Below are 25,179 nucleotides of genomic sequence, written 5' to 3'. Positions count from 1 at the left end.
AAGATTTGAATCTACAGATAATTGAATGTTTGTTTACTTTTCCCCCTAACTATGCATTTTATCATACTCCAACATTCAAAAGCACAATTTGGGCAAGAAGTCAAAATGTATCCATTGGAAAAACTACCTTTCAGAGATAGTAATCTATTTTTTTAAAAAATGAAAACTGAATAAATACCCCCATCATTTCTCTCAAATGGAAGGAGAAATAAATCTTGATACAATAGAAGCATGAAAAACTACTGGTTGTAGAGTAAAAAAAGATCTAAAGTACCATTGAATCAGTGTAGATGACGATAATGCACAAACTTTTACAGATCCTTTAAAATTTCTCTTAGACCTTTCTTGCATTCACATCCCCATGTTATAATAGGAGAATGTGTGAGACTTTTGTTTCAATTCAGGTCCATTTTCATTCCAATTTCTGTAACAATTTACCAAATTTTTCAAATTTATCTTTCCTATGGAACTATGAAAGGTGTTTTTCATATCAAATATGGACAAAATCAGTTAATTTCAGGCTCAGGGCTTTTACTGTTTGCCTCTTGAAAGTCTAGGCTTGGACCCTTATGTATTAATGTTAGTACTGAATTAGGGTTTTTGTTGTTGTTGTGTGCCTTCAAGTCATTTATGACTTATTGCCACCTTAAGGCAATCCTATCATAGTGTTTTCTGGGGCTGAGAGTGTGTTAATTGCCTATGGTCAAGCAATTTCCATGGCCAAAAGGGAATCAATCCCTGATCTCCAGTGTCACAGTTCAATGCTCAAACTACTACACCAGGTTGGCTCTGAATTTGGGATTGCTACCTCTTTTTTTTTTAAAGGAGCACCTCATCAAACACTTATAAAACAATCACAATATGAATCTCTCTCTCTCTCACACACACACATATATATATGTTGAATTCTGCTGGTTCAGAATGATGCGTTTTAATTCAGTTGGGGAGGTGAGGTTGAAGAATTCACTACAATTTGCTGGTTTTCCTATCACACAAAAAATTCAAGGGTTTTGTTTTTAAATCTAAATGTTGGAACACACAAAAGTTACCGATCTCCCTCTTCCTAAAACACACAGAACTTCTCTGGGAATTTTCTCTATCACAGTAATAATGCTCAGGGTGGCAGTAGAAAAAGAAGAAGGCTATACTACATGTGGATTGATTAAATCAAGAAAGCCACAGCTGTTAATTTGCAAAACCTGAGCAGGGTAGTTGATGGTTGAGGCTCATAGGGATGTAAGGCCCTGTGCAAACCAGCTTTAAAGGCTGGGCTGGGGGCAGAGTTGGGGCATAGAGTCCATATGACACACACCCCTGCTCCGCCCCCAGGGCATCATGATGCTGCACCACACGGTGTGTGGCATCACAGCGTTTCTCTGGCACTGCACCCATACAATGCAGTGCTGAAGGAGTGTTGTAAAGCCATGCTACCGTGGCTTTCGCACCCTGGAAAGGCTAGATCAGGAGTGCGGCGTGTGGTTGCCATGGCCCCAATCTGGGGAAAATGTTATGCACAGCCACTGATTCTTCACTAAAAGTTTCTCTTCAAAGGCAGTGGCAGCTAAAGGTAAAGGTAGTCCCTTGAGATGAATGTCTAGTCATAGGTGACTGTAGGGGGTGGTGTTCATCTCCGTTTCTAAGCCAAAGAGACAGCATTGTTCGAGGACTGCTCTGGTGGTCATGTGGCCAGCATGACTGCACCAAATGTTGTTACCTTTCCAGTTAAGTGGTACCTATCTAATTACCTTCATTTGCATGATTTCACACTGCTAGGTTGGCAGAAGCTGGGACTGTTGGGATATAGAGTCCTGAGAAAATGCACAATGTGGTATTTGAATAGTGACTGGAAAACAAGGAGTCACTGTCAGCCATGATAACAAGGCATTTTTCCACCAGTGCTGAGTCATGGGAAATGACATCAGAGATGATGGCCACCAAGTGCAGTAAAGTGCTGCAAAAGGCTGCAAAAGTGCAAAGTCACCCTGGACAGGGGACAGAGATCATTGTGACATAGGAGGAAGAGGCAGGGCCAAAAAGGCCACATGGAGCCCTGGCTATAAAAGGGAAGTGCCTCAAGTCACAGTGTGGGTTGTGGATGATGGTGGACGGTGTTGGAGTTGTAAGATAGCCTTGTACATAGTAGAACTTCTGAAGAATAAAAGCCTCGTGAAGAGTCATCTGGCTAGAGTCTCTTTTGTCAGCTTCTGGAAGGGGAAAGGCATTTCTCCAGTTTGCACACAGTTGCCTATCACTTGTGAAGTGGTGATCCTGGTGCGAAATGTCGACGTGACACATCACGCACTGCACAACCAATGCTAACAGGGACTAGTGACAGGAGCTCACCCCATCATATAGCACTCGGGCTTCAAACCGCCAACCTTCTGATCTTCCGATCATCAGAACTGGTGTCTTTTTTTTTTAATATTTTAATTGTTTTATTGTTTTAAAAATAGCAGCATAAAAACAGAAGAACAAATAGGAATGGGAAACATTGGGAATTAAACATATAAATGGATCCTTGCAAGAGGGGAGGGCCCACTGTATTATCCCTTTTGCTCTCTAAAAAATGGAGGATGAACATAAGCATCTATCTGTGTAGTTTCTCTCATGATATTTGGAAACCTTACCATCCAATGAGTAGTGTTGCATGGGGATTATACAATCAATTCCCCATGGCTAGAAATTTCCCACCTCCTCATAGAGCGTAACAGGGATAGCAATGGTAATTAACAACACATACAGAGATTATGTTTGTCCCCACTCTGACTTGTGTTATTCTAATTATGTGGGAGATTAGGATATTCAAATGGATGCTTAAAACCTATCTACACAGATGTGTGTGTACATGTGCATTCAAATGTACATGCACACACATTCTGGGTCAAGTCTTCCTCAAATGGGCACCTACCCAGTGTGTTGGACTGAAATTTCCACCACTCACAACCAGCATAGGTATGCTAGCTGAGATGCTGGAAGATATTGTCAAGTGTATAACTATGGCAGTGTGTGCAAAATGTGAATGTTGTCTCTCCAAATTAGAATGTTTCCTCACCAATGAAATTTCCCTCATCTCCAAATTTATATCATTGCAGTGAATGAGCCACTAAAATAGCTAATACCTAGGGTTCATATTTGTAATGTTCACATTCCTTTGATAACTTTGCCTGCCCCTGCATCTAGGATGCCTAGACTGCCTTTCTAAATGCTCAGTTGAACTTTTAAGTTACTGCAATGCTAGTAATGTGGAGACCGCATGAAAATTTCATGGATAAGTAGAATTCTGATGTAGGGGGCAAGGCCCTTATCTTCATCCACCCTGCCCCATTTAGCTACATTCCTGGTTGTTGCCTGTGTGGTCCTGAGTTGGGGAAGGCAGAGAGAGAATGAGAAATAAATGGATAGGCAGATAGATAATCTCACAGTATTGTGCCATGGACATTCGGCCCTTTGCCAGTAACTCTTTTCAGACGTTAATGACTTCCCTTTAAGCTCCACTTGCTCGTGGTCTGACAGGACTGTAAACAAACACTTTCATAACAAATGGGAGTGCTTGAAGGGCGGACATTTTTACACTTTGAAAGGAAGCTCTTTTAAGTTGTCTTTAGGGGTGTTTCAGGCTTCTTTTCCATAGCGGTATAAAGCAGGACTGATGGAAATTCTTGAAATCAATAGCACTTAATGTCTCAGCTACTATATTTAAGACTAGGGTGAGAAAACACTTGGCTTTACAACACCTAAAATCTTTATGCAAAGCTAATTGTTCTTGAATCTGTTGGGAGGAATCAGGGTCAGTAGGAGCCCAGTTAGTTTGCAGACACCCACTCTTCATTAAGCACTTCTATAATCCATATTTTGCACCGTTATTAAAATTAAATAGTGGCAGGAGGTATGCACAGGTGTGATGGATTTAGAATCACTGCTTAATATCTTGGACTGGGCATCTAATCATTTGTTAGGTGGGCGAAGAAACTCCCTCAGCAGTTCCAGTAAGAGGAGCCCTTCGCCTTTTCTAATCAGCTCTGGAATGCCCCCAAGAAGACTTTCCCCCATTCCTTTTCACTCCTAACACAGATTTACTTAAGAGTGTTGTTCTTGAGGGTCTCTCATCCCTACACATCAGATACTAAAGGTTCACAAAGTTTGTGTGCAGAGGGGAATTGCATGTTTCTGGATCTGCTGACAGAGCTTCTTCATGAACACCTTTGGATTCTCTTCTCAGATGTCGTCCATTTTTTTGGCCTAAGGATATTCTAGTCAGCACTCTTTAAACAAACAAACAAACAAGCTTCATTTATATACCGCTTCATACCATCTAAGCAGTGTCTAAGCGGTTTACAACCGTAAGCTAATTTGCCCCCAACAATCTGGGTACTCATTTTAGCAACCTCAGAAGAATGCAAGCCTGAGTCAAGCTTGAGCCCTTTTACTTAAATCTCTATTCTATTGATAGCTTCTGAACATGAGGAATACTGAAACCCTTGATATTAGCCAGCAGACTAGATCAGCACTTCAGACAGCTCCCAGAGAGAGAAAATGAACACGATTACCAGCCATTGCTTTATTTTTAAGGGTTCTTGGAATTAGCAAAATTATCAAAAGATTTTGGCTTGTTTGCATATATAAGTAAAGACAAGCTGCATCAATGATACCATATATTAGAACAATCTTGCAATTCAATAACTGAAGAATGTATTACATAATTTGCACATTATTCTGTTTTCCATTGATGTGGAAAAGAATAGAACTGAAAAATGAACGAACAAAGGCAGAGAGTGTAAACAGGCACCAATGCTTTGAGGCTCTGTGCTTGAAAAAAAGAATACTATCCAGAGCTTATGTTCTTATATGAATGCTGACTATGGCTTATCCTGGTCAGCTTATAAAAGTTGACCCAATCATTAGACAAGGTTGTCTGGCTTGAAACCACAATGGAACCAAAATGGCTGCATTTTGCTTGTAAATCAATATAGTAAACCTTCACTGCTCTCATGGGGCAGAGAAAAAGGAAAAGAAAAAAATGATATGATCCAGTCTGCAAAAATTAAAACACAACAGCCACAATCTTGCATTGGGAGATATAACCATTATAGGATCCCATCTAGGGTTGCCAAAGTCCTTTACCACCAAACCGGGACAAAATGTATAAAAAATGTAGGACAAAAAATAACCCCCAAATATAAGACATTCAAAAAATAGAGGACATAAATAACTAAAAGCCAAAAATATCAATATTTTTTTAAAAAAACATTAATATAAACCCTTGTATTATAGAGATCTTGTTGCACCTCTGAGACTAAATGCATCTGAGGGGGCAGACTTTAGGAAAGCTCATGCTACTAGCTTCTTTTTTTTCCCAGTGAGGTAGAAGATTTTTAAAGTTTCATATTTAGTATGCATATAAATGTAGTTTGTAGAAATAAAGGTACATGCATTGGAAGGAATTTGAGAGGCCCAGGAATGCAGGCAAAAGAGTCAGATTTAAGGCATGAGAGCTTGAGATGACCTAGGGCTCTGACCTTGGGGATCTGGAGTTTGTTGCTAGTTGAAGTTAGCAGAGAGACATGAATCCTGGAGAAGAGATATCTCCGCAAGGACTATAAGGGGGGCAAGGACAGATAAGACTAATGGGCTAATGGAATGTGGCTAAAATGTACCTTTAATGTATTCATGTATCTGTACTCTGATTGTACGAAAATCCTATATGTTTAACTTTTGCCATGTCCAATGGGATATGCCAGCTAGAGTTCTTTGTTTTAACCCTATATAAAGGAGCCATTTTTCTTGTTCTGGGCTCTGGGATCCTTGTTGGAATGTGAATTCCTCCCAGAGTGACAGCTGTCTAAAATAAACAATCTGTGTTTTTCAAATTCATCTTTGGTCCCCTCCTTTCTGGTTCTGTCAGACCGAGGTCTGCTGTGAGTCTAGTGGGAGAACTTGCAGTGTTTTATCAGTTTTCCACAACACCAGTTTATAATAAAAATAATAATAACTATAGAATTCAAGGACATAGAGATTTTGGAACACCTCTGAGATTAAATGTATCTGAGAAAGCACAGCAGGAGGCAGTGGTGGTGGAGGACCAGGGTTCGATCTCCTGCTTGGGCATAAAAAACCTGACTGGGCTAATCACAGCCTCAATGGAAGGTGAAGTCAAACCCCCTGTGGACAAATCTTCCATTAAAACATTTGGGCAAGTCACACACTCTTAGCCTTAGAGGATGGCAAAGGCAACCCCCCTCTGAACAAATCTTCCAATAAAACCCTAGGGCAAGTCACACACTCTCAGTCTTAGAGGATGGCAAAGGCATACCCTCTCTGGTCAAACCTTCGCCATAGTGCATACTAAGCAAATCCAGCAGTGTGTGTGAGATGGCTATGACTCCTCAGTTCAGGCATTACTACTGTGAATGTGGAGGCAGGTTGTGCCGCCTTTCTCAGTCTATCTGCCTGCCTGCCTGCCTGCCTCTGATCTCTCTCTCTCTCTCTCTTGAAAGCATATGGGGCTGAATGAAAAAGCTCCTCCAGCTCCTCCTCCTCTTCCTCCAAGCCTGGCCAATGGGGATGGAGGAGCTCAAACAGCTTGCCCCCTGGCTGCAGCCTCAGTCTCCTACAAACATGCTTCCCTTGTTGTTGGGAAAGGGAGGCCGGGCCCGAGGGAGACTGGAGACTTGGCGATTGGAATTGGGAGGCCCAGGACATGTGTCTAAGCAGGACAGGACATTCCCAATGGTTAAAAAAATGGGAATGTCCTGTCAGAATGTGTGATATAGCAACCCTAGTCCCATCCAACCCCATTAAAATCCACTTTTTCTCATATAAGCCCCCAAATCCTAGCCATTTCCTGGTCAGTGGTGTGTGTGTGTGGGGGGGGGGGGGAGCAGCAGATAGGTTTGTAGCTATTTTCTTATAGATAGAAAAAAAGTGACAGACATTTGCAAGGACCTCTGGGAGTGCTTTGGAGATCCTTGCTGATAATGTAATTGCTCTGTGTGCTGCAATGCAATATCTGGTTTCTTCAAAATTGAATGTTTTAATATTGCTTTTTAGAGTTTGGGATACAGCCAGCATACTGCTGAATTTATTTATTTATCTAAAATATTTCTATAACACCTCCCAGCCCAACAGGGCTCCTGAGCAGATGAACAATAAAAGCACTTCAAACAGTACAAAGATAAACTTTTTAAAAACTTATCCAATCTACAATTTAAACTACAATTTCAAACAGTTAAAACAGAGCAATGTCAAACATCAAAGGTCATGTGGAACTGCACTGTTTTGGCTGGCCACCAGAAGCTCAGAAGAGGTGGGGTGAGCCTAACTTCCTTGGGTAGGGAGTTCTACAGTTGAAGTGCAACTTTGGAGAAAGCCCTATTACATGAACGTACATAACAACCTAACTTCACAAGATGTTGGGACACATCAGGTCCCCCTCTGAGGATCTCATATTTCAAGCAGGCTCATGTAGGCAATGTCAGTCTGTCACATATCCTGGCCCCAAGCAGTTTAGGACTTTATAGTTCAAAATTAGTGCTTTGAATTCAGCTTGGAAGCAAATTCAAAACCATCTGACATCATCTGGCCTGGGAAGGAGTGAAAAGGCAGGCCCAACTCCATCAGGGCTAGCCAGAGCAAGAAGAAGGGCCCTCCCTCCAATCCATCTGCCATGGTCCAGGCCTCAAAGGGAGAGAAGAACCATTAAACTTGATGCTCTTCCCCACCACCATTCCCTTTTCATTCTGTGTCATGTCTTTTTAGATTGTAAGCCTGAGGGTAGGGAACCATCTAATTAAAAATAATAATAATTGTAAGCCTCTCTCTGAAAGCCTTTACAAATGAAGAGCGGGGAATACATACCGTAAATAAATAAATAATTGGAGGCCTATGCATTCCTTGTGGGAGTGGTATTATATGGTTTCTATAATGCACACCTGACACCAGTCTGAAATGCAGCAATAGTTGCAGCTTCTAAATCCTTTTCAAGAAAAGCCCCAGATAAAGTGCATTACAGTAGTTTAATATAGAGGTAACTAAGGCATGAACCACATTGTCTGAAAAGGGCACAGCTGAATCATCAGCAAATTGATGACACCCAATCCCAAAACTATGGATGGCATTTCCCAAATGCTTCATGTAAAAAGTATAAGGAAAAGTATTGATCCATAGGGAACCGCAAGACAAATTCCAAAAATTGAACAACAGTCCTCTGGCACAATCCTCTGGGAATGTTCAGCTATGAAAGCCTGGAACCATTGCAAGGCAATGCTCTCAAGTCCCAGATCAGCCAAATGTCTGCTCAGACATGATTTGTCACATGTTGCTTTCCTAGTTTCTGGCTTTCAATTGCTTGTTAAGTGGCTGTGTTGTTTAGCTTAAAAAACAGCCTTGAGTAGAAGTGAAGAACAATTCCCTGGGTCATAAGTCTTTTGTTTCATTTTGAGAAGTTAATGGTACATCGATGGTCTCCCCCTCTGACATTAAGGGAGAATTCAGAAGGAAACTACTATTTAGACAAAGAATCCAGGACACTGAGAGCCAGAATCAGTGGCACAAGCAGACTATATCTGTTCACCTTTGGCTTCTCATTGAACATCTCCTAATATCATGCAAAGTGCTACTTAACTACCTCATGTCAATTTCTTATCAGCATGGGCAAAAAGATGATATGGAAAAACTCCTCTTGCTTCCAGATGCCACTTTAGTGGTGCTGAGAATATCAAAAATTGAAACATATGCTGCTATATTGTAAATCTTACCAAGGGAATAAGGGAAAATTGATCCACCTGATTTTAGAATCCCTTCCAGGCTATTCTGATTGGGATGTTCCTCTCAATATTCAGAGCTACAATACTAAAATTACTCAGAAGGTTGGAACTTTTAAGATGTAATTTCAAAAATAAGGATGTTAGAAAATGGCAACGTATATGCATTTGACTCTATTGTCATTATGAGTGGTTATTTTAGGTGGTTTTCTTATTTATGTGATATAATATTGTGTAGTTTCCTTGTGTAGTTCCTTTTACATTGAAAATGGTTGCTCCTTAACTAAATAAAAGAAATTTATCATCATTATAAGGAGCTACCTTATATTTATGAGTGCTTCATATATTATTTTCTCTTGAGAATACCGCTCCTGCTTTTGTCCCTAGCAGTGGAATCAGTCATCTGTTCCCATCATCACCAAGGGATACACTTGAATAGGTACTTTATATGTTCAGGAGATCCATGTTAGATGTAAAAAGAAAATTTGAAAATACTTGGGAAATGGTCCAAACCCATATTTTGTGAGCGTCAAGAAACCCTGAGGGGATTATTATTATTATTATTATTATTATTATTATTATTATTATTATTAACCTTTATTTATATAGCGCTGTAAATTTACACAGTGCTGTACATACAATCTTTTAGTTAGACGGTTCCCTGCCCTCAGGCTTACAATCTAAGAAGACACGACACAAAAGGAGAAGGGAGAGGGGGTGGGGAATGGGATCAGGTCCAGCAGTTCTTCTCCACCTCCAAGGCCTGGACCAAGGCAGATGGACTGGAGGAAGGGCTTGGCTTCTTAATGGATGGTTAAAAGGAGGCTTCCTGGGTCAGAGAGGGGCTCACCTCTGGGAATGCTTCTCTAAACAATATAGTCTTTAACTCAGTTTTGAAACTGGGTAGAGAAGTGATGAGGTGTGCATGTGGGGGAAGAAGGTGCCAGGAGTAAGGGGCAGCAAGCAAGAAGGGACGAATTCGGGAGGGGGCAGTGGTAGTCCTACACTGTGACAGGAGACCTTGACTACCAGAGCGGAGGGTGTGAGTAGGAATGTAAGGAGAAAGAAGGTCAGATAAGTAAGGAGGGGCCAATCCATGGAGGGCTTTGAAAGTCAATAACAAAAGCTTGTACCGGATGCGGAAGGGGAAGGGGAGTCAATGAAGGGAAGATAAAAGAGGAGAAACATGGTCAAAGCGGCGAGCGGATGTGACAATACGGGCAGCTGAATACTGGACAGAGATTAAAGGATGGAGGTGTGAAAGAGGAAGCCCTGTCAGAAGGAGGTTACAATAATCAAGTCGCGAAGCCACTAGGGCATGGACCAGAGTCTTGGCAGTAGAGGCTGAGAGGAATGGACGGATCTTGGCAATGTTGTGGAGAAAGAATCTACAGGCCTTGGCGGTGGTCTGGATCTGGGGAATAAATGACAGAGAAGAGTAAAAAATGAAGCCAAGACTGCGGGCTTGATGAACCGGTTGGATAGAAGTGTCGTTGACAGAAACAGAAAAGGAATATTGAAGGGTGGGTTTAGGTGGAAAGACAAGAAGCTCAGTCTTAGACATGTTGAGCTTCAAGTGCCGAAGCCGCAACCACTGAGAGATGGCAGTCAGACAAGAAGAAACTTGCTGTTCAAGCCCAGTTGAAAGGTCAGGGGTGGAGAGATACAGCTGAGTGTCGTTGGCGTACAGATGATAGGAGAAACCAAAAGATCTGATGAGTTTACCTAGGGACAGTGTGTATAGAGAGAACAGAAGGGGACCCAAGACAGAGTGAAGATAATTTTCACAATACAGGATGCATTCTGTACAAAATTTGCATGTGATTGTTTTGCACAAAAGACAACATTTTATGCCCAGGAAACAGCCTTTTCTTAGCAGAAAATAACATTAGGCAGATATATATATTATCTGTACAGAAAATTCTGTTTCTTTTATGGAAAATGCTGTTTTCTGTGCAAAACAATCACATGCAAATTTTATGCAGAATAAGTTCCAAATTATGAATAGGCTTTGAAAACTGCATGGTTTTTAAAGGCTTTCTTGCAGCAGAAAGAAAACATATTATTCTATGTTTCCTACAAGAAAATTAGTGAAGAACTGCATCTCTACCATGAGTTCATAACAATTTAACTTCCGAAAGTACTTTTTTCTTCAGTAAGACCCTACACAAATTTATAATCATCTTACCTAGTAACCCTAGGGACCGGATCAGATTATTCAAACCTCATGAGCAGGCATTTTCTACCCCACAGCTGGAAGTGCAGCCATTTTGGAACAAACAAAACAAAACAAAAATAGCTTTGACAACTGTGATTTGTTTAAAAAATAAAATAAAATAAATTACGTACAGGTTGAGTCTCCCATATCAGGATATCTAAAATCGGAAATACTCCAAAATCCAAAATTATCCACATCTGATGGTTCAGTGTATACAAATTTGTTTCATACACAAAATTATTAAAAATATTGTGTATAAAATTACCTTCTGGCTATGTGTATAAGGTGTATATGAAGGATACATGATTTTCATGTTTAGACATGGATCCCATCACCAAAATATCTCATTATATATATGCAAATATTCCAAAATCCAAAAAACATTGTCAAAATCAAAAACACATCTAGTCCTGAGTATTTCAGACAAGGGAGACCCAACTTGTACTAGGAAAACCAACAGAAAATTTCATTGCACATTCTGTTACGGTTCTGAATATGGTTGCTGACAATGGGGTTAATCCAGTACCATTCCAGGAAGAGATAATTCACTATTTTAAATGGGACTGAGCAGAAAGGGGTGGGGCACCTTGATGCCTTACCACAAAAGGAGGTGAACCAATCAAAGAATTATCCCCTTTTCCCTCTTACAGGAGTTTTGCCAAGACAGGAACAAGGATTTCATTGCAAATTCTATCTTTTAGGTTGGGAATGGCTGTGTGATGTGTGATGTGGAATACCTTGCTTTATCTGCTCCCAGCAAACCCCTTGCAGAGAAGAGAAAGGAGGGAAATGGGAAAGGAGATGATAATTGATAGTGAGACTGGTGAGTCTGCAGCACAAAGAGTTGCACACTATGTCACCAGTTCTGAAGCATTGGCTTCAAAAAGCAGCACTTTGCTCCTAATTAGCTAAGATTCTCTGTTTAACCCATCTAGAATGCTTTACCTTGATCGAACTAGATTTTCACTCAAGTTGGCATCATCCCATTCATTGTGTAGTCACTGTCTGACTGGGATCATTCCATGAAGGAATGATTGGGCAGAAAGAGCTGTAAAATATGAGCTGCTCCAGAAAATGTTGACTATGAAAGATTCAGGTCCAGTCTTAACAATATAAAAAAGATGCTCCAAGCAGCAGATTTTAGGTTTCAAGAAAGGGAAAAAAATTGTTAATTATTTATATTATTATTATTTTATTTCTACTGCCAGGATGCAACAAGGTGAATATGGGATTTTCTGACTCATGTGCCAAATAGTTTGGTGCCACAAATGATGCTGGTGGAAGAAGTGCCATTTGCTACTGTGCTTCAGGCAGCAAAACATCATGGAAAAGCCCTGGAAAACTCAAAGTATCATTACAAACATACATCCATAAAAAGTAAAAGAATCACTAGAGGGAAACCATTTTGCCTTCATTAAAGCAGCATGTTTACTCCAAAACATTTAGTTCAATCCCATTCTTAACTTGTTTGATTATACAGTAGCACCACATATTAAATTATTAAATGGAGGGATCTGTTCTGGGACCCTTCAAGTAATACAATTTTCACATATAATTTCTCTTACCTGAAATGAACAATGGAGTGTTTTCTCTCTAGGCATTTTCTAGCTCCTGCAGAGCAATTCTATTGTATGCATCTGCTGAAAGTTAACCAGAGTCATACTGGATGACCTAGAGATTCCTAGTGAAAACACTTCTCTAAGCCTTTTTTAGGTTTTCCAGCACAACTCTATGGTCAAACATAGAATCAAACTGGAGGACCTAGAAAATATCTAGAGAGAACATATTTTTCCAATGCATCTAAGTTGATCCATGTTATATGAACTCGTGTAATATGTGGTCCTACTGTATATGCATTATGAGAAAATGGAAAAGGTTTATTTGAGAAATACTATCTGCTTGTTAATTAATTGCCTACTCCCCAAAGTCACTCATCTTCAAACAAAACAAAATGAACTTATGGGGTGAGCTGGGCTGACTCATGTATTGTCTGGCAAATGTGGTTACTGGTTCAAACTTGTGGCAAATTGTGACTCACCACCAGCAAATCCCATCTTTTAAAACTTAATGGTATATAAGTTAGTGTTACTGTTTAGTAGCAGGATGAGAATCTGCCAGTAACTCTAGACAGTTGTCACCATAATCATAATTGATCTTTTATTAAAGTGACTCTATTTGTTATGTGTCTGCAGAAAAACCTAATTCAGTTTGTTTTGACCTTTCTCTCTGAGCACATTCAGTTATCTTTTTTTAAGGTAGGCCTGAAAATCTGGTTTAAAACATACTTTCTATTACTTATTCTCTCACCCTCCCTTCTTTTCCCTAACTTCAGGTCTCTTTACATGAACAGTACAACATGAGCAATTTGGGAACTCATTCATTTCAGTGGATGGGACTTTAGGGACATTTTGTCATTTACTTGATCATGGAATTCATTTCCTTGAGGATGGAATTTGCAGCTGCTGAGTTCCTAGTTTTCACTTTACATGGCTCAGGGGTATAGGCTCAAATGTGTGAGAAGGAAGAAGAGAGTTCTTTGAATGGTATTTGAATCAGGCCTGGTCCACACTAAAAACAAGGAAGACTTGAAATGTAAATGACATAAGAGTCTTTTTTCCACTCTTCTCTTACTGAGCCACATCGCAATGGATCCACATCCCATAAATTTCTGTGATGGTGCTGGTAATGGTGAAGATGATGATGATGATGATGATGATGATGATGCAATAGTGGTGCCAGTGCTAATAGTATTAAGAGCAGGAAGAGAGGATGGAAAGAAAGTAGCAATTCCATCCATCCATCTATCCATCATTTGGTTGCAGAGTATCATATAAAAATAACTAAAGCCAGGACACACTTAATTCTGTCATGTATGTGAAGGGTAAGAAACACCCTATGTCCCTTGGACACACTCCATCTCACACGCACACACGTGCGCGCATAAAAAATGCCCACATCCTCATCTCTTTTCCCTTGAAAGAACATTTTAAGTTCCTCAGGAGACCAAAAATGATCCCCAAACCACTTCTGTTCTGTGATATACCAGAGCAAAATTTGTTCTGTGATATACCAGAGCAAAATTAAGGGGAATCACAAGTCATATCCATTTCCCTCTTTCCTGTACATATGTCATATTCATTGGTACCCTTTGAGAGAAGGACACAGTAAGACAAAAGAGCAATCATAGAGTTTAGAAAGAATTAATGAGACAATATGGTTCTCTGCCCATTGTGAGAAAACAGACCAAAGAAACATCTGATGGAATTAAGTTATCATGCTAAGAATAATTATTTTAAAAGGATTTTATTTAATGTGTAATTAATCAAACTCACTGATGCAAAATATAACTGAACTCAAGACATTAGTGTAAAGTATTTTTAAAAGGATATGACATCAAAATTAGTAAGAAAAACATAGTTTTTGATTTTTTAATTTAAAAAACCCTGTTTGTCATGATTAAGGGCAAAACTCAATCAATAACCAGATTTAGGGAGGAAGTGTCAAGTAATATTCAGTCCAATACTTGGTGAAGAATCCCAGTACAGGCCTAAACAAATGGCCCTGAAGGGGTATCTTCAAGCCACCCTGGAGTAAGCTAGATCGGGGTTGCAGTCCCGATCCGGTTTTTTTCCAGTCCCAAAAGAAGAGGCAAAATGCTGCTCCTTTTTGAATTGGCAAAAAACTGTCTTTTCCACCACTGCCATGACTTTGTGGTGCTGCTACAGTGTGCAGCATATAAATGCTGTGCCACTAGAGTGTCGCAAAGCTGCCTGCCATGTGGTTGGGTAGTTTGACGCTGGCTTGGGGGGAGCATCAGAGCATGTAGCATCTAAATGCCACACTATGATGCCACCCCCAAGCTGATGCAAAGGGGCCATCTGTTTCACCCCTACATTCAGAAGAGATTCTCCCCAGCCTAGGTAAATTTTTATAGAACAGCAACCTCATTGCAGCAGTTTACCTATCATGCCACAAATACGGTTGTTATATATTGTTTTTATTGCCATGACAAGATCCATTATTAAGGAAATATGACATTTATATTCACCCACACGGCACTGCTAGTGGATTAAAATTACACACAGAACAACAGAAATCCAAAAGAAATGAATAAAAAATTATTTCAAATCTCACTGTGTCACAGATATAGAGTTTTTTCATGAACTGTGTTCAATAATGCGACAAATAATCAAGTTTTCCTTTTGTGGTGCTCTATTGGAGAATTCAGTGCTGAATGGAGAGGCAAAAAATATTCTAACTTCTAAATAAATGAGTTTTTTAATAAACAAAATATTCAGAGAATAATCCATTCCTACACAAAGGAAATATCTGTATCAAAGATTAAATGCTTGTAGCTCCACTCCATTCTGTGCTGAGGCATTTGTATGACATTTGTGTGTGCATACCAACCTTTAAAATGGTGTTGGGGGATTCATATTACATCAACAATTGCCATCTGGAGAATTTCAGAACATACTTTATATTGTTAGACTTTTGAAACAGGCACAGCAACCTTTCATTGAACTTCTGTCTTCTTTTACTATTTTGTTCTTGCCTGTGAGAACAAAATACAGTGGGTCCTTGGTATCCACTGAGATTTGGTCCCAGGACCCCCCATGGATATCAAACTCTGTGGATGCTCATGTCCCATTAAATACAGTGGTGTATTAAAATGGTGTCCCTTATATAAAATGACAAAATCAAGGTTTGCTTTTTGGAATTAATATATTTCTTGAACATGTTAATGCTGTGAATGGTTGAATCCATGGATAAGGAATTGGTGGATACTGAAGACTGACTGTAAGTTAAGATTTCCATCCCTGCTCTCTTCCTTCCCATCACAAGTTAAAATGGCTCTTCTCCATAAGCCAGGAGGGCTTTGGATCGAACAAAGCCTACAAAATTAGAGTAAAAGCAATGGGAAGGAAAACGGTTAAATCAGTTTTGAGAGAATATCTGAAGTTCAGTCTCTGTGTTGGATAAGATTAGGGTCTAGCAAACCAGTGAATCCAGAGTAACTTCCCCCTCTTTACGAACCTCCAAACTCTTTCCATTTATAAGATAATAAGTTCCAGAAATAGAGAACTACAAAAACTTCTGTGGTGGCTCTGTGAACCTTGAAGGAGAGTGAATAACCTATGAAGAGTTTAGTGATGGGATTTGCTTCCATCCATTAGCCATAGGAGTGCATGCCTGGGGTTAGAGATTTACACCTTTTAAAACTGAACTAATCTTCAGTTTAGAACTATCTCTATCAACCAATAGCTTCACAGTTACAAATAATGTGTAATTTCTGTTGATAGCATCAAAACAAAACTCCATACAATCTTCTTTGTACTTTGTGGTATACAAGAGAGAAATAATTCATCAAGAAACAAAAATAGCTGCCCTACATCAGGTGCTTCTTCCAGTTCTAAGATGCTTTTTTCTTTTGTTAAGTTTCATAATAACCTAGAATGGCAGGTCCTCCTCAGGCAGAGCGATTTCAGTGTTTGTCCCATACTCATAACAATGTACATGAATTATAAAAAGTCAGTCCACAAATGCTTGCTGAAACTACATCACCATGAATATATCCTAGCTACTTACCTAGGGCAAAATAATTTGCCAGTGAATCCTATCCATGTTTTGGAACTCTGATATCCAACAAGGAGCACAAGATTCATGCAAGTGTCCCAGGACAAGCATTCTCTCAAGCAGGAACCATATCAAACAGGGTGCATTAGCTACAATAGTTCCACAGTAGCCCTGGCAACAAAGTGTATTAAAAGGGGACAATTGTGGCCTAGATCATTTTGACCAGACATACTACATGCTATGGATACAGTGCATTGTTATTGTGGGCTGAAACCATACACCTGGCCCTATAAATTAGAGATACTTGGACTTGCCAAGACAAGCTCATCTGTTAGGCAAATTGAAACAAATGTGGGTTATGGGCAGGGAAGATCTATCTTAAAAACAACAGCTACTTATGTTGCATTTTAGTTACCCATCCAGACATGATCTTTCATGCATATTACCCAAGAAAAAATTTGTTACACCAAAAACACATATAGTAAACAAAGTTTATGACAAAATTTTAAAACATTGGCCTGTTACAGACTGCCAGAATAAAGCTGGTTCGGGTCTCTTTGGAGGTACGCTATTTAAATGATGCATGGGTCCTAAGAGTCCGGAGGTCGCGCCAAAGCCTCACTCCATTCCTAAGAACTGGAGTGCAGCTTTGGTGCAGCTTCCGGATTCTTAGGATGCATGCATCATTTAAACAGCATACCTCCAAAGAGACCCGAAGCAGTTTTATTTTGGCAGTCTGTAACAGGCCGTTGTTAACCTGGTTTGGATAATATTTGCATTGGCAGTTTGGAGCAGAGGCTGTATGTTAATTAAGACATATGCCATCTCTTGTCTCTTGGGTGTTCATGTTGACAGCAAGGTTACTAGAAATCTCTCTCCACAATGAAAAAAAATGTAGTCATACATCTAAGTGTTTATATATACTCAGACTCACATGCGTAATAGAGGCACAGAATAGCATCCAACTAAAACTGTTAAGCATGTAACATTTAACAACACTATGCCGGGTTACAAACTGCCATTAGGGACATCCTGAGGACGTCCCAGTTTGAAAAAGGGGTGTCTCTTCTAGATGCCCCTTGCCCTATCATGGACTCAGTCCGTACAAAATGGTGGCGCCCTGTTCATACGGGTGCCGCCATTTTGATGTAGCGGACGCTCTGCATCTGCATGTGGTGCCCCGGAAGTGACGCCACGAGTGCACCCTTTGGCACTCGCGGCACTTCTTTCGGGGCCTGAGAAGGCGTGCAATTTCCACGCTCCTTCTCTGCAGCGTCCGGGAGCCACGCTGTTTAAAGGCTGCAGTTCCCGGACGCTGCAAGCGGAGCCGGAGCCAGACCGCTGCTTCTCAGCGGTCTGTAATGCGCCTATACAACTTTTACAGATGTATTTCGACTGCTTCTGTGCTATTTGTCACAAATTGTTTACACATCTGAGGATGTATGGTACTTTATACACAGGACAAATCCCAACATCCCACTTTTTAGAGAGTGAGAATTCATGTTTTGATATACCATATACTTGTTCCATCCTAAGCATCAGTTCTTGGTTCAAACATAATTGAGACCATAAGTTTTTTTTTTAAAAAAAATTCTTTTGTGAGAACTCTCCAGGCTGAAAACTTCAGAAGAGGAAAAACACAAGACATCTAGGAATCACTCAAACAACCACCTTAATCCAGCATGATTGTAATAATTCTGAATCACCTGTCAGATGAGAAGCAAATTCATGTCTTTATGGAAAGTTTTGCAGATAGTAGATAGGCACCAAGAATCTTACTTACAGCTGGAGAATATCAACGGGCATGAATGTTTATCCATTGGGAAATTATGTAGCTGCAGCTGGCATTCGGCGTTGATGGTAAGTCTGGAGGGAAACCAGGTAGCTATTACAGTCTTCATATGATGACATGTTAAAAAAGAAAACATCTAGTAACAGGAGGACATAGCAAGGGCTTAATTGGAAAAATAGTAAAATGGCTCATTTAAAGTTTATTTGCAGTAACTTTAGGTAGAATGTATTTGCTGACAAATGAATTTTCAGGTGTAGTTCAGATGTAGTTTTGTACATTAGCAGAGGCAGCAAAAGAACACTGGGAGATGGAGGAACAGATGGTGCCATTGCCCTTAACTAAAATGCATGGCAGGGCCTTCACACAGATGCATGGTAGAAAGAAAAAAATGTGTCAGTGAGGGTATGTACAGACCATCTGGCTCACATTTTCCATGATACAAAAAAATCCACAAAACTGATATTCAAAAAACAGTGAAAATCCACATGGCTAAGAAGAGGAGTGTCCTCTGCCTGCATTGATATCCCTCTAGACTATCTTCAATGACAATAGAAGTAACATTTGAGACATTTCACTAGCTCCTTCATCAGACAAAGATGTTAAAAATCATACAAGAGAAGAAAAGGGCTGGTGTTGGAGTCACAGCCCTACATTTTGTCTCAAATGTAACTCTTCTTCTCCTGTGTCAATTTTAACATCTTTGCTTGATGGAGGAGCTAGTGAAGCTTTTAAAACTTGTATGATGTATTTTGTGTATTATATAGAGAGATCTTGTAGCACACTAGAAACTAAATGAAAGAAAGAAATTGGCAGCATGAGCTTTCATAGACTTCAGGCTACTTCCTCCAAATGCATCTGAGGAAGTAGACTGAAGTCATGCTGCCAATTTCTTTCTTTCAATTAGGCTCTAAGGTGCTACAAGATTTCTCTCCATACTGATTCTACAGGCTAAAACAGCTGTGTCTTTGAATGTGTGCATTATAGTTGGTCCTATAAAGTTATCACTGTTTTGTGGATATTAATATAGTTGTATTTCGCTGCATGGCCAAGCTATTTCAAATATGTTCTATGACATATGTCATGGAGGGGAAGGGTGTCTTCATGTGAAGGTTGTTGCTACTGCAAGATACAAATGAACCTGGATACTGTTTGCACGACAAATGCTGACCAATACTCTCCTTTAAATTGTTACTAATATTTGTTTTTTTAACATGATTTTTGATTATTAATGAATTTATTGGCTCATCCAGAGTGAACAAATATATTAGAATATTATGGTTTTTACTCCTCTAATTTACTGCTTTTGTTTCCAAGATCCAAACAACACATTGGTAATTTCCAGGACATTTTTTATTCCCCCTCCACCCTTTGTGAATCTTTTTTGATTTATCAGCAGGGTGTTTCTCCCCTGAAAACATATTTTCTACTCTGCCAGTCTTCTCCTTTTCATTCCCTTTACCCCTCTCCTGCACATTTTAAGTTGGATCTGCAGTGCTCTGTGTGTAGGTGCGTGGGTGCATGTAAGCATGCACACACCCACACCTACCTGCATGAGTGGAGGAGAGAGAAAAGGAGGTTGGGTAACAGAATGTCCCAATCTCTCTCCACTGTTTTGCAAAACTACTGGGGGCAGGAAAGGAAGGAGAAGAGGCAGTGGAAAGAAAAAAAAAGTGGGAAAAAAGAGAGAGAATTTCCTGTTCATTTTAATGTACCAGAAGATTCTTGGTGTTTGTGTGCGCGTGGAGGGGGGCAATGATCTCATTCAGCACAATAATTAATAAGGAAGAGGAGACCATGCATTTAACATTTTTTCAAAAATGGATTGGATGTGGAAAGAGGAAGAACCAGCCCAAAGTGACATTGATTGATAGCTGATTGAGTCACCACTAGTTGTCAGTTTGGATGAACCCCAAGTCACAGTAGGAGTAGTGAGAAAGCCAATGCAGTCTTGAGCTTCATTACCAGAACTCTGGTGTCTAGGGTAGAACTTTAAACATTATTTGTCACTACAACTTTCAAAATTCCCCCTCCCAACATAGTCACTCACCATGGTGACTGTGGGGCTGTATGGGATGTAATCTAAAAAGTAACTTTACCATTCTGGTCAAGGGTGTAGGAAATAATATTTCCATTCTATTCTCCTTTAGTCAAGCCACATTTTTGAGTATCATGTCAAATACAATGTCCAGGTGTGGGCACTGTATAGTGAAAACAACATTGACAAACTAGAACCTATTCAGAGAACAGTGATCAGGATAGTGTGGAACCTGAAAACCATGGGCCCGAACAGACAGGCCAAAATAAAGCTGCTTCGGGTCACTTTGGAGGTATGCTGTTTAAATGATGCATGCATCCTAAGAGGTCTAGTCCTAAGGACTGCAGCATAGCTTTGGCGCAGCTTCTGGCCTCTTAAACATTTAAACAGCATACCTCCAAAGTGACCCGGAGCAGCTTTATTTTGGCCTGTCTGTTTGGGTCCCATGTCTATTAAAAGATAGTTGAGAGTGGTTAGTATGTTTACCTTGAAGAAGAGAAGAATAATGGGGGGGGGGGGGGGAGAGATAGAATCATAGTTGGAAGAGACCGGAAGGGCCCTCCAGTCCAACTCTCTGCCATGAAGGAAATCTAAATCAAAGCATCCCCAACAGATGGCCATCCAACCTCTGTTTAAAGACCTCTAAGGAAGGAGACTCCACTACACTCCAAGGGAGTTTGTTCCACTGTCGAACAGCCCTTACTGTCAAGAGGTTCCTCCTAATGTTGATGTGGAAGCTCTTTTCCTGTAGCTTGCATCCATTGTTTCTGGTTCTAGTCTCTGGAGCAGCAGAAAACAAGTTAGCTCCCTCCTAAATATGACATCCCTTCAAGTATTTAAACAGGGCTATCATATCACCCCTTAGCCTTCTCTTCTCCAGGCTAAACATCCCCAGCTCCCTAAGTCGTTCCTCATAGGACATGGTTTCTAGACCCTTCACCATTGTAGTTGCCCTCCTTGGAGACGCTCCATTTTCTCAACATCCTTTTTAAGTTGTGGTGCCCCGAACTGGGGCCTGACCAGAGCAGAATAGAGTGCCACTATTACTTCCCTTGATCTAGACACTATCCTTCTATTGATGCAGCCTAGAATCACATTGGCCTTTTTAGCTGCCGCATCGTACTGTTGACTCATATTCAATTTGTGGTCTACTTGGACTCCCAGATTCCTTTCACATGTAGTTTTATTCAGCCAGGTGTCACCCATCCTATATCGGTCTTCATTTATCTGGAATGCTGGGTGTACTGGATGTAACTTGTAGGAGAACATATTTCCACTGAGACAATGCTCCTAACAATGAAATAAGTACAACAGTGGAACAGACTGCTTTGTAAGGTGATAAATTCTTATTTTCAAGAAATATTTAGGCAAGGACCAGACAGTCATCTGTTAGGGATGTAGTAGCTGGATCCTGCATTGCAGAATCTGCACGGAGCAGGGAGATTGGACAAGCCCCCTCCAACTCCATGCAATTCTACAAAGTTAATAGAACGTTTAAAGCTAATATTATGAATGAAATAGAAAGTAGTGTTCCAGTGGAGAGCAATATGTAATTAAAACATATCAAACAAGGATCTTTTATAAATTTTCAATCACAATTTTTCACCCAAATAGAGAAGGCTGAGAAAAGTAACACTTAAATTGAGGAGACACTTAACTGTGTACACAAAACTGGTATTAAACTTTCTAAGTTTTATGGTCATTTCATTTTTGTTGTACATCACTCAAGTAAGCTATAAATAAATATGAACTATACATATTTCATAAGAAAACACACCTCATTTGTTGAAATTATCTAAGCAAAACTACTATGCCCTGCAACAGCGAAATATATAATCAACTTTGAGAAGATTTACGAAGATCATGTATATAACATACACTAGAAAGCATAATGGGATGTCTCATAAGAAGGGCCCTTGCAGAATAATTTTATGTATTCCTGTCTCAAAAAGTATGGATGAACAAACTTTGAATGTACATTATGCCAATATAGCATTTTTGATTGTCTCCTCAATGACTTCATGTCCGACTTGTTGCTACTCAATTGCAGTATTCAATACTCAATTATGCTTGGATGACTGGGAACAATCCAACGGTTAATGTGTTTTCCCTTATTACCCTCTTCCTTGGATATTTTTTTCTTTTTCTTTCAGTTTTACAGCTACCTACAGCCAATACAACCTAAGATCAGTTTTACTTACATCTGTCCTGCTTTTGATGTTAACTAAACTTCCATCAAACCACAGTTTGTAGTCATAGTTAAAAGTGTATTTTAGGCCAGTAACCAATGGCATTAATCTGTTAGCACTAATGCCATTCACTTACAGACACCTACTTCCAGACCATGTGTAAAGAGGTAATCCTACAGAGTTTCCAGTTGTACAGTTTCTTGTAGGAGTGGCTGCACAAGCAGAAGCATAAATGGTAACATGCCTAGGGATCATACAAACAAATGCACTACTTGTGCAAACAGGGGAAAAAACAAAATAACAGAGCTCTGTTGGCACACTATTTTCTTCTGCTGCTGTTATCTTTAATTTAGGCTACAAAATTTAACTATAATTAATGCCAGCAATGGTATATATGCAATATTAATCCAAGTTTCCAAAATAGAAAAGATGTGTGCATGAGGGAAAGAATATCCTTGCAAGATGTGATGAGAGAAAGGAGCATGCAAACTCAAGTGATCAAGCAGCATTATGTTTGAAGTGGGCCTCTGAACTCAGCTTCTACTATCATGATTTATATATTTTATTTTGTTCATTTTTATGCCTCTAATCATTCCCTAAGGCATTCTAGACTGGCTCACAAATCAAAAGATTAACAGACCCAATATCTTACATAGTTTATAAAAGAGCAGAACTAAATGAAACTAAATATTAAAACCAGAGACAAATAAGGCTTAACCAATTGTTTAAAAAAGCAGCTGAGGGCCCAGAGCACGCAATGCTTTATTACTTGCTTTTTTCTTCTCTCCATATTCCCTCTTCCCACTTTGTCATATCTATTACATTGTGAGCCATTGTGTTATCCTTCAAAATGTCTCCAACGTTTAGTCTTTTTCTTTTTTAAGGAAGAATAGTGCAATACTTCAGAGAATTAAATGGTGGAGCTAGATATGAGGGAATTACAATCACCACCTACAAAGCATCATAAAGATATATAAGCTTCTATTAAGGTAGCTAAAAAGCATTAACTTCATTAATAATCTGTATGTGTATAGGTAATTCTGCACATGCATGCAACTGTCCCTTCCATGAAAGTTATTGAAGAAATCTCAGGTTTTGTGTGAATACCAGAACACTACATATGTCCGTAATTTGTCAATCACTCTGATAAAAAACTAACATTTGAAATGAGTTTTTGATTTCTCTTCAATTGGACTGCAGTTGAAAAGGAAAATGGCAAAACCTGCCCTTTTTGGCAACAATAGATGATGGTGTTGTGTTTCAGCATAAGCCATTCTATGGGTCATCAAAGTAATATACCAGGTTGCCCGAATAGTTCAATTCATTTCAGAACTGGACCAGGAACTTGGAAGACAACACAGCTTAAATGAAGACTTGTATGTCTGTAAATAGTATTTTGTAAACCTGAAAGATATGTGGGGAGGGGAGCTTTTTATGACATTTATTACTAGGCAAACAAGTTTAGTTCCTACCTCAAAGTATACAAGATTTTCCCATCATTCCATATTCTCAAGAGCTGATTGGGTGTAGTAATCCAGTGAGCTTCTGCAGTTTTAGAATTCCTGAAGATTGTATCTGGGATCCAAATTAACCCAACCATATTGCTGTTGAGAGTGAGACTTCTTTTCATGGTGCTGTTAAAACGGAGACGGCTGTCAGTCCATGTCTGAGCAAAAAAAATATCAATTTGGTATTCCTGCAATCAGAAAAGATTACAATCAAATATTTACAAGTCTGAAAAGCATGGCCATATATTTGTAAACATTTTCACATTTCATTTAACCTTTGATTTGTCCATATTCCTAGAAATAAAGAGGCAAGTGTTGGGATAATTAGCGTAACAATTATTAAAGTATACCATATACCAACAGGGATTTTACTCCACAAGTGTTGTACTCGATTCAGACCATTAGTTTTACTGGGAAGCCACCTTGAGAGGATCTGTATTCTAAAAAGTGGAATTTAATGTTAACAAATCCCTCAGTACTGCATTTTACAACACACACAAACACACACACACACACACACAGTCTCCTAGAGTGCATACTGGAAACTCAGCAAAGTTGATGGTTTGCAATTGCTGGTAATATTTAATCTTTTACATTTCTCAGCATGTCTATTTTCCTATATAACACTGAATAGATTTCAACAACCCCCTCCAGCTTGAGAAAAAGTAGCCTATATCTGCACCAGTCATGCACTATTTTTAACCAGAAAATGATGGACATTAGAAATATCTTAGTTATTTACCAGATTTAACAGTAAAAGCCAACATTTTACAACACATGTTAATTAAGTAGAAGAAACAAATAAGCAAAAAATCCTATTTACAAATGTAACTATTAATCCTGTTTCTGGTATTAATTGTCCAGTCTAAATTATGAATCAGCTTCTTAAGGCAAAATTAATGCACAACTCTGAGTGACCACAGTGACTTCAGTTTGCCACATATTTTAAATGTGTTTAAGCCATTCTGTCAACAGTTTTAAGAAATCATTGTAAGTGAACTACTGGAAAATTGATCTATGGCCTGTTACAGACTGCCAAAATAAAGCTGCTTCGGGTCTCCTTGGAGGTATGCTATTTAAATGATGCATGGGTCCTAAGAG

The 25,179-nt window shown here is 39.4% G+C and overlaps 1 protein-coding gene across 3 annotated transcripts in view; it reads right to left on the bottom strand.

Moving 5' to 3' along the window:
- The window catches only part of LOC149319336 (gamma-aminobutyric acid receptor subunit gamma-3-like), a 490,924-nt gene that overhangs the window by 223,793 nt on the left and 241,952 nt on the right, over positions 1-25,179 (bottom strand). For all 3 annotated transcript variants that reach the window (XM_089511499.1, XM_089511500.1, XM_089511501.1), the window contains 2 exons: positions 24,043-24,266; positions 18,338-18,420 (listed from right to left, as the gene is read on the bottom strand). In XM_089511499.1, the coding sequence (XP_089367625.1) occupies positions 18,338-18,420; positions 24,043-24,266 (307 nt within the window). The remainder of the gene's footprint in view (positions 1-18,337; positions 18,421-24,042; positions 24,267-25,179) is intronic.

This window comes from Sceloporus occidentalis, unplaced genomic scaffold (genome assembly GCF_023333645.1).
Source record: "Sceloporus occidentalis isolate IW3139 unplaced genomic scaffold, rSceOcc1.0.p SCAF_2, whole genome shotgun sequence".
Classification (NCBI taxonomy): domain Eukaryota; kingdom Metazoa; phylum Chordata; class Lepidosauria; order Squamata; family Phrynosomatidae; genus Sceloporus; species Sceloporus occidentalis.
This window is presented reverse-complemented; position numbering and strand designations above follow the sequence as displayed.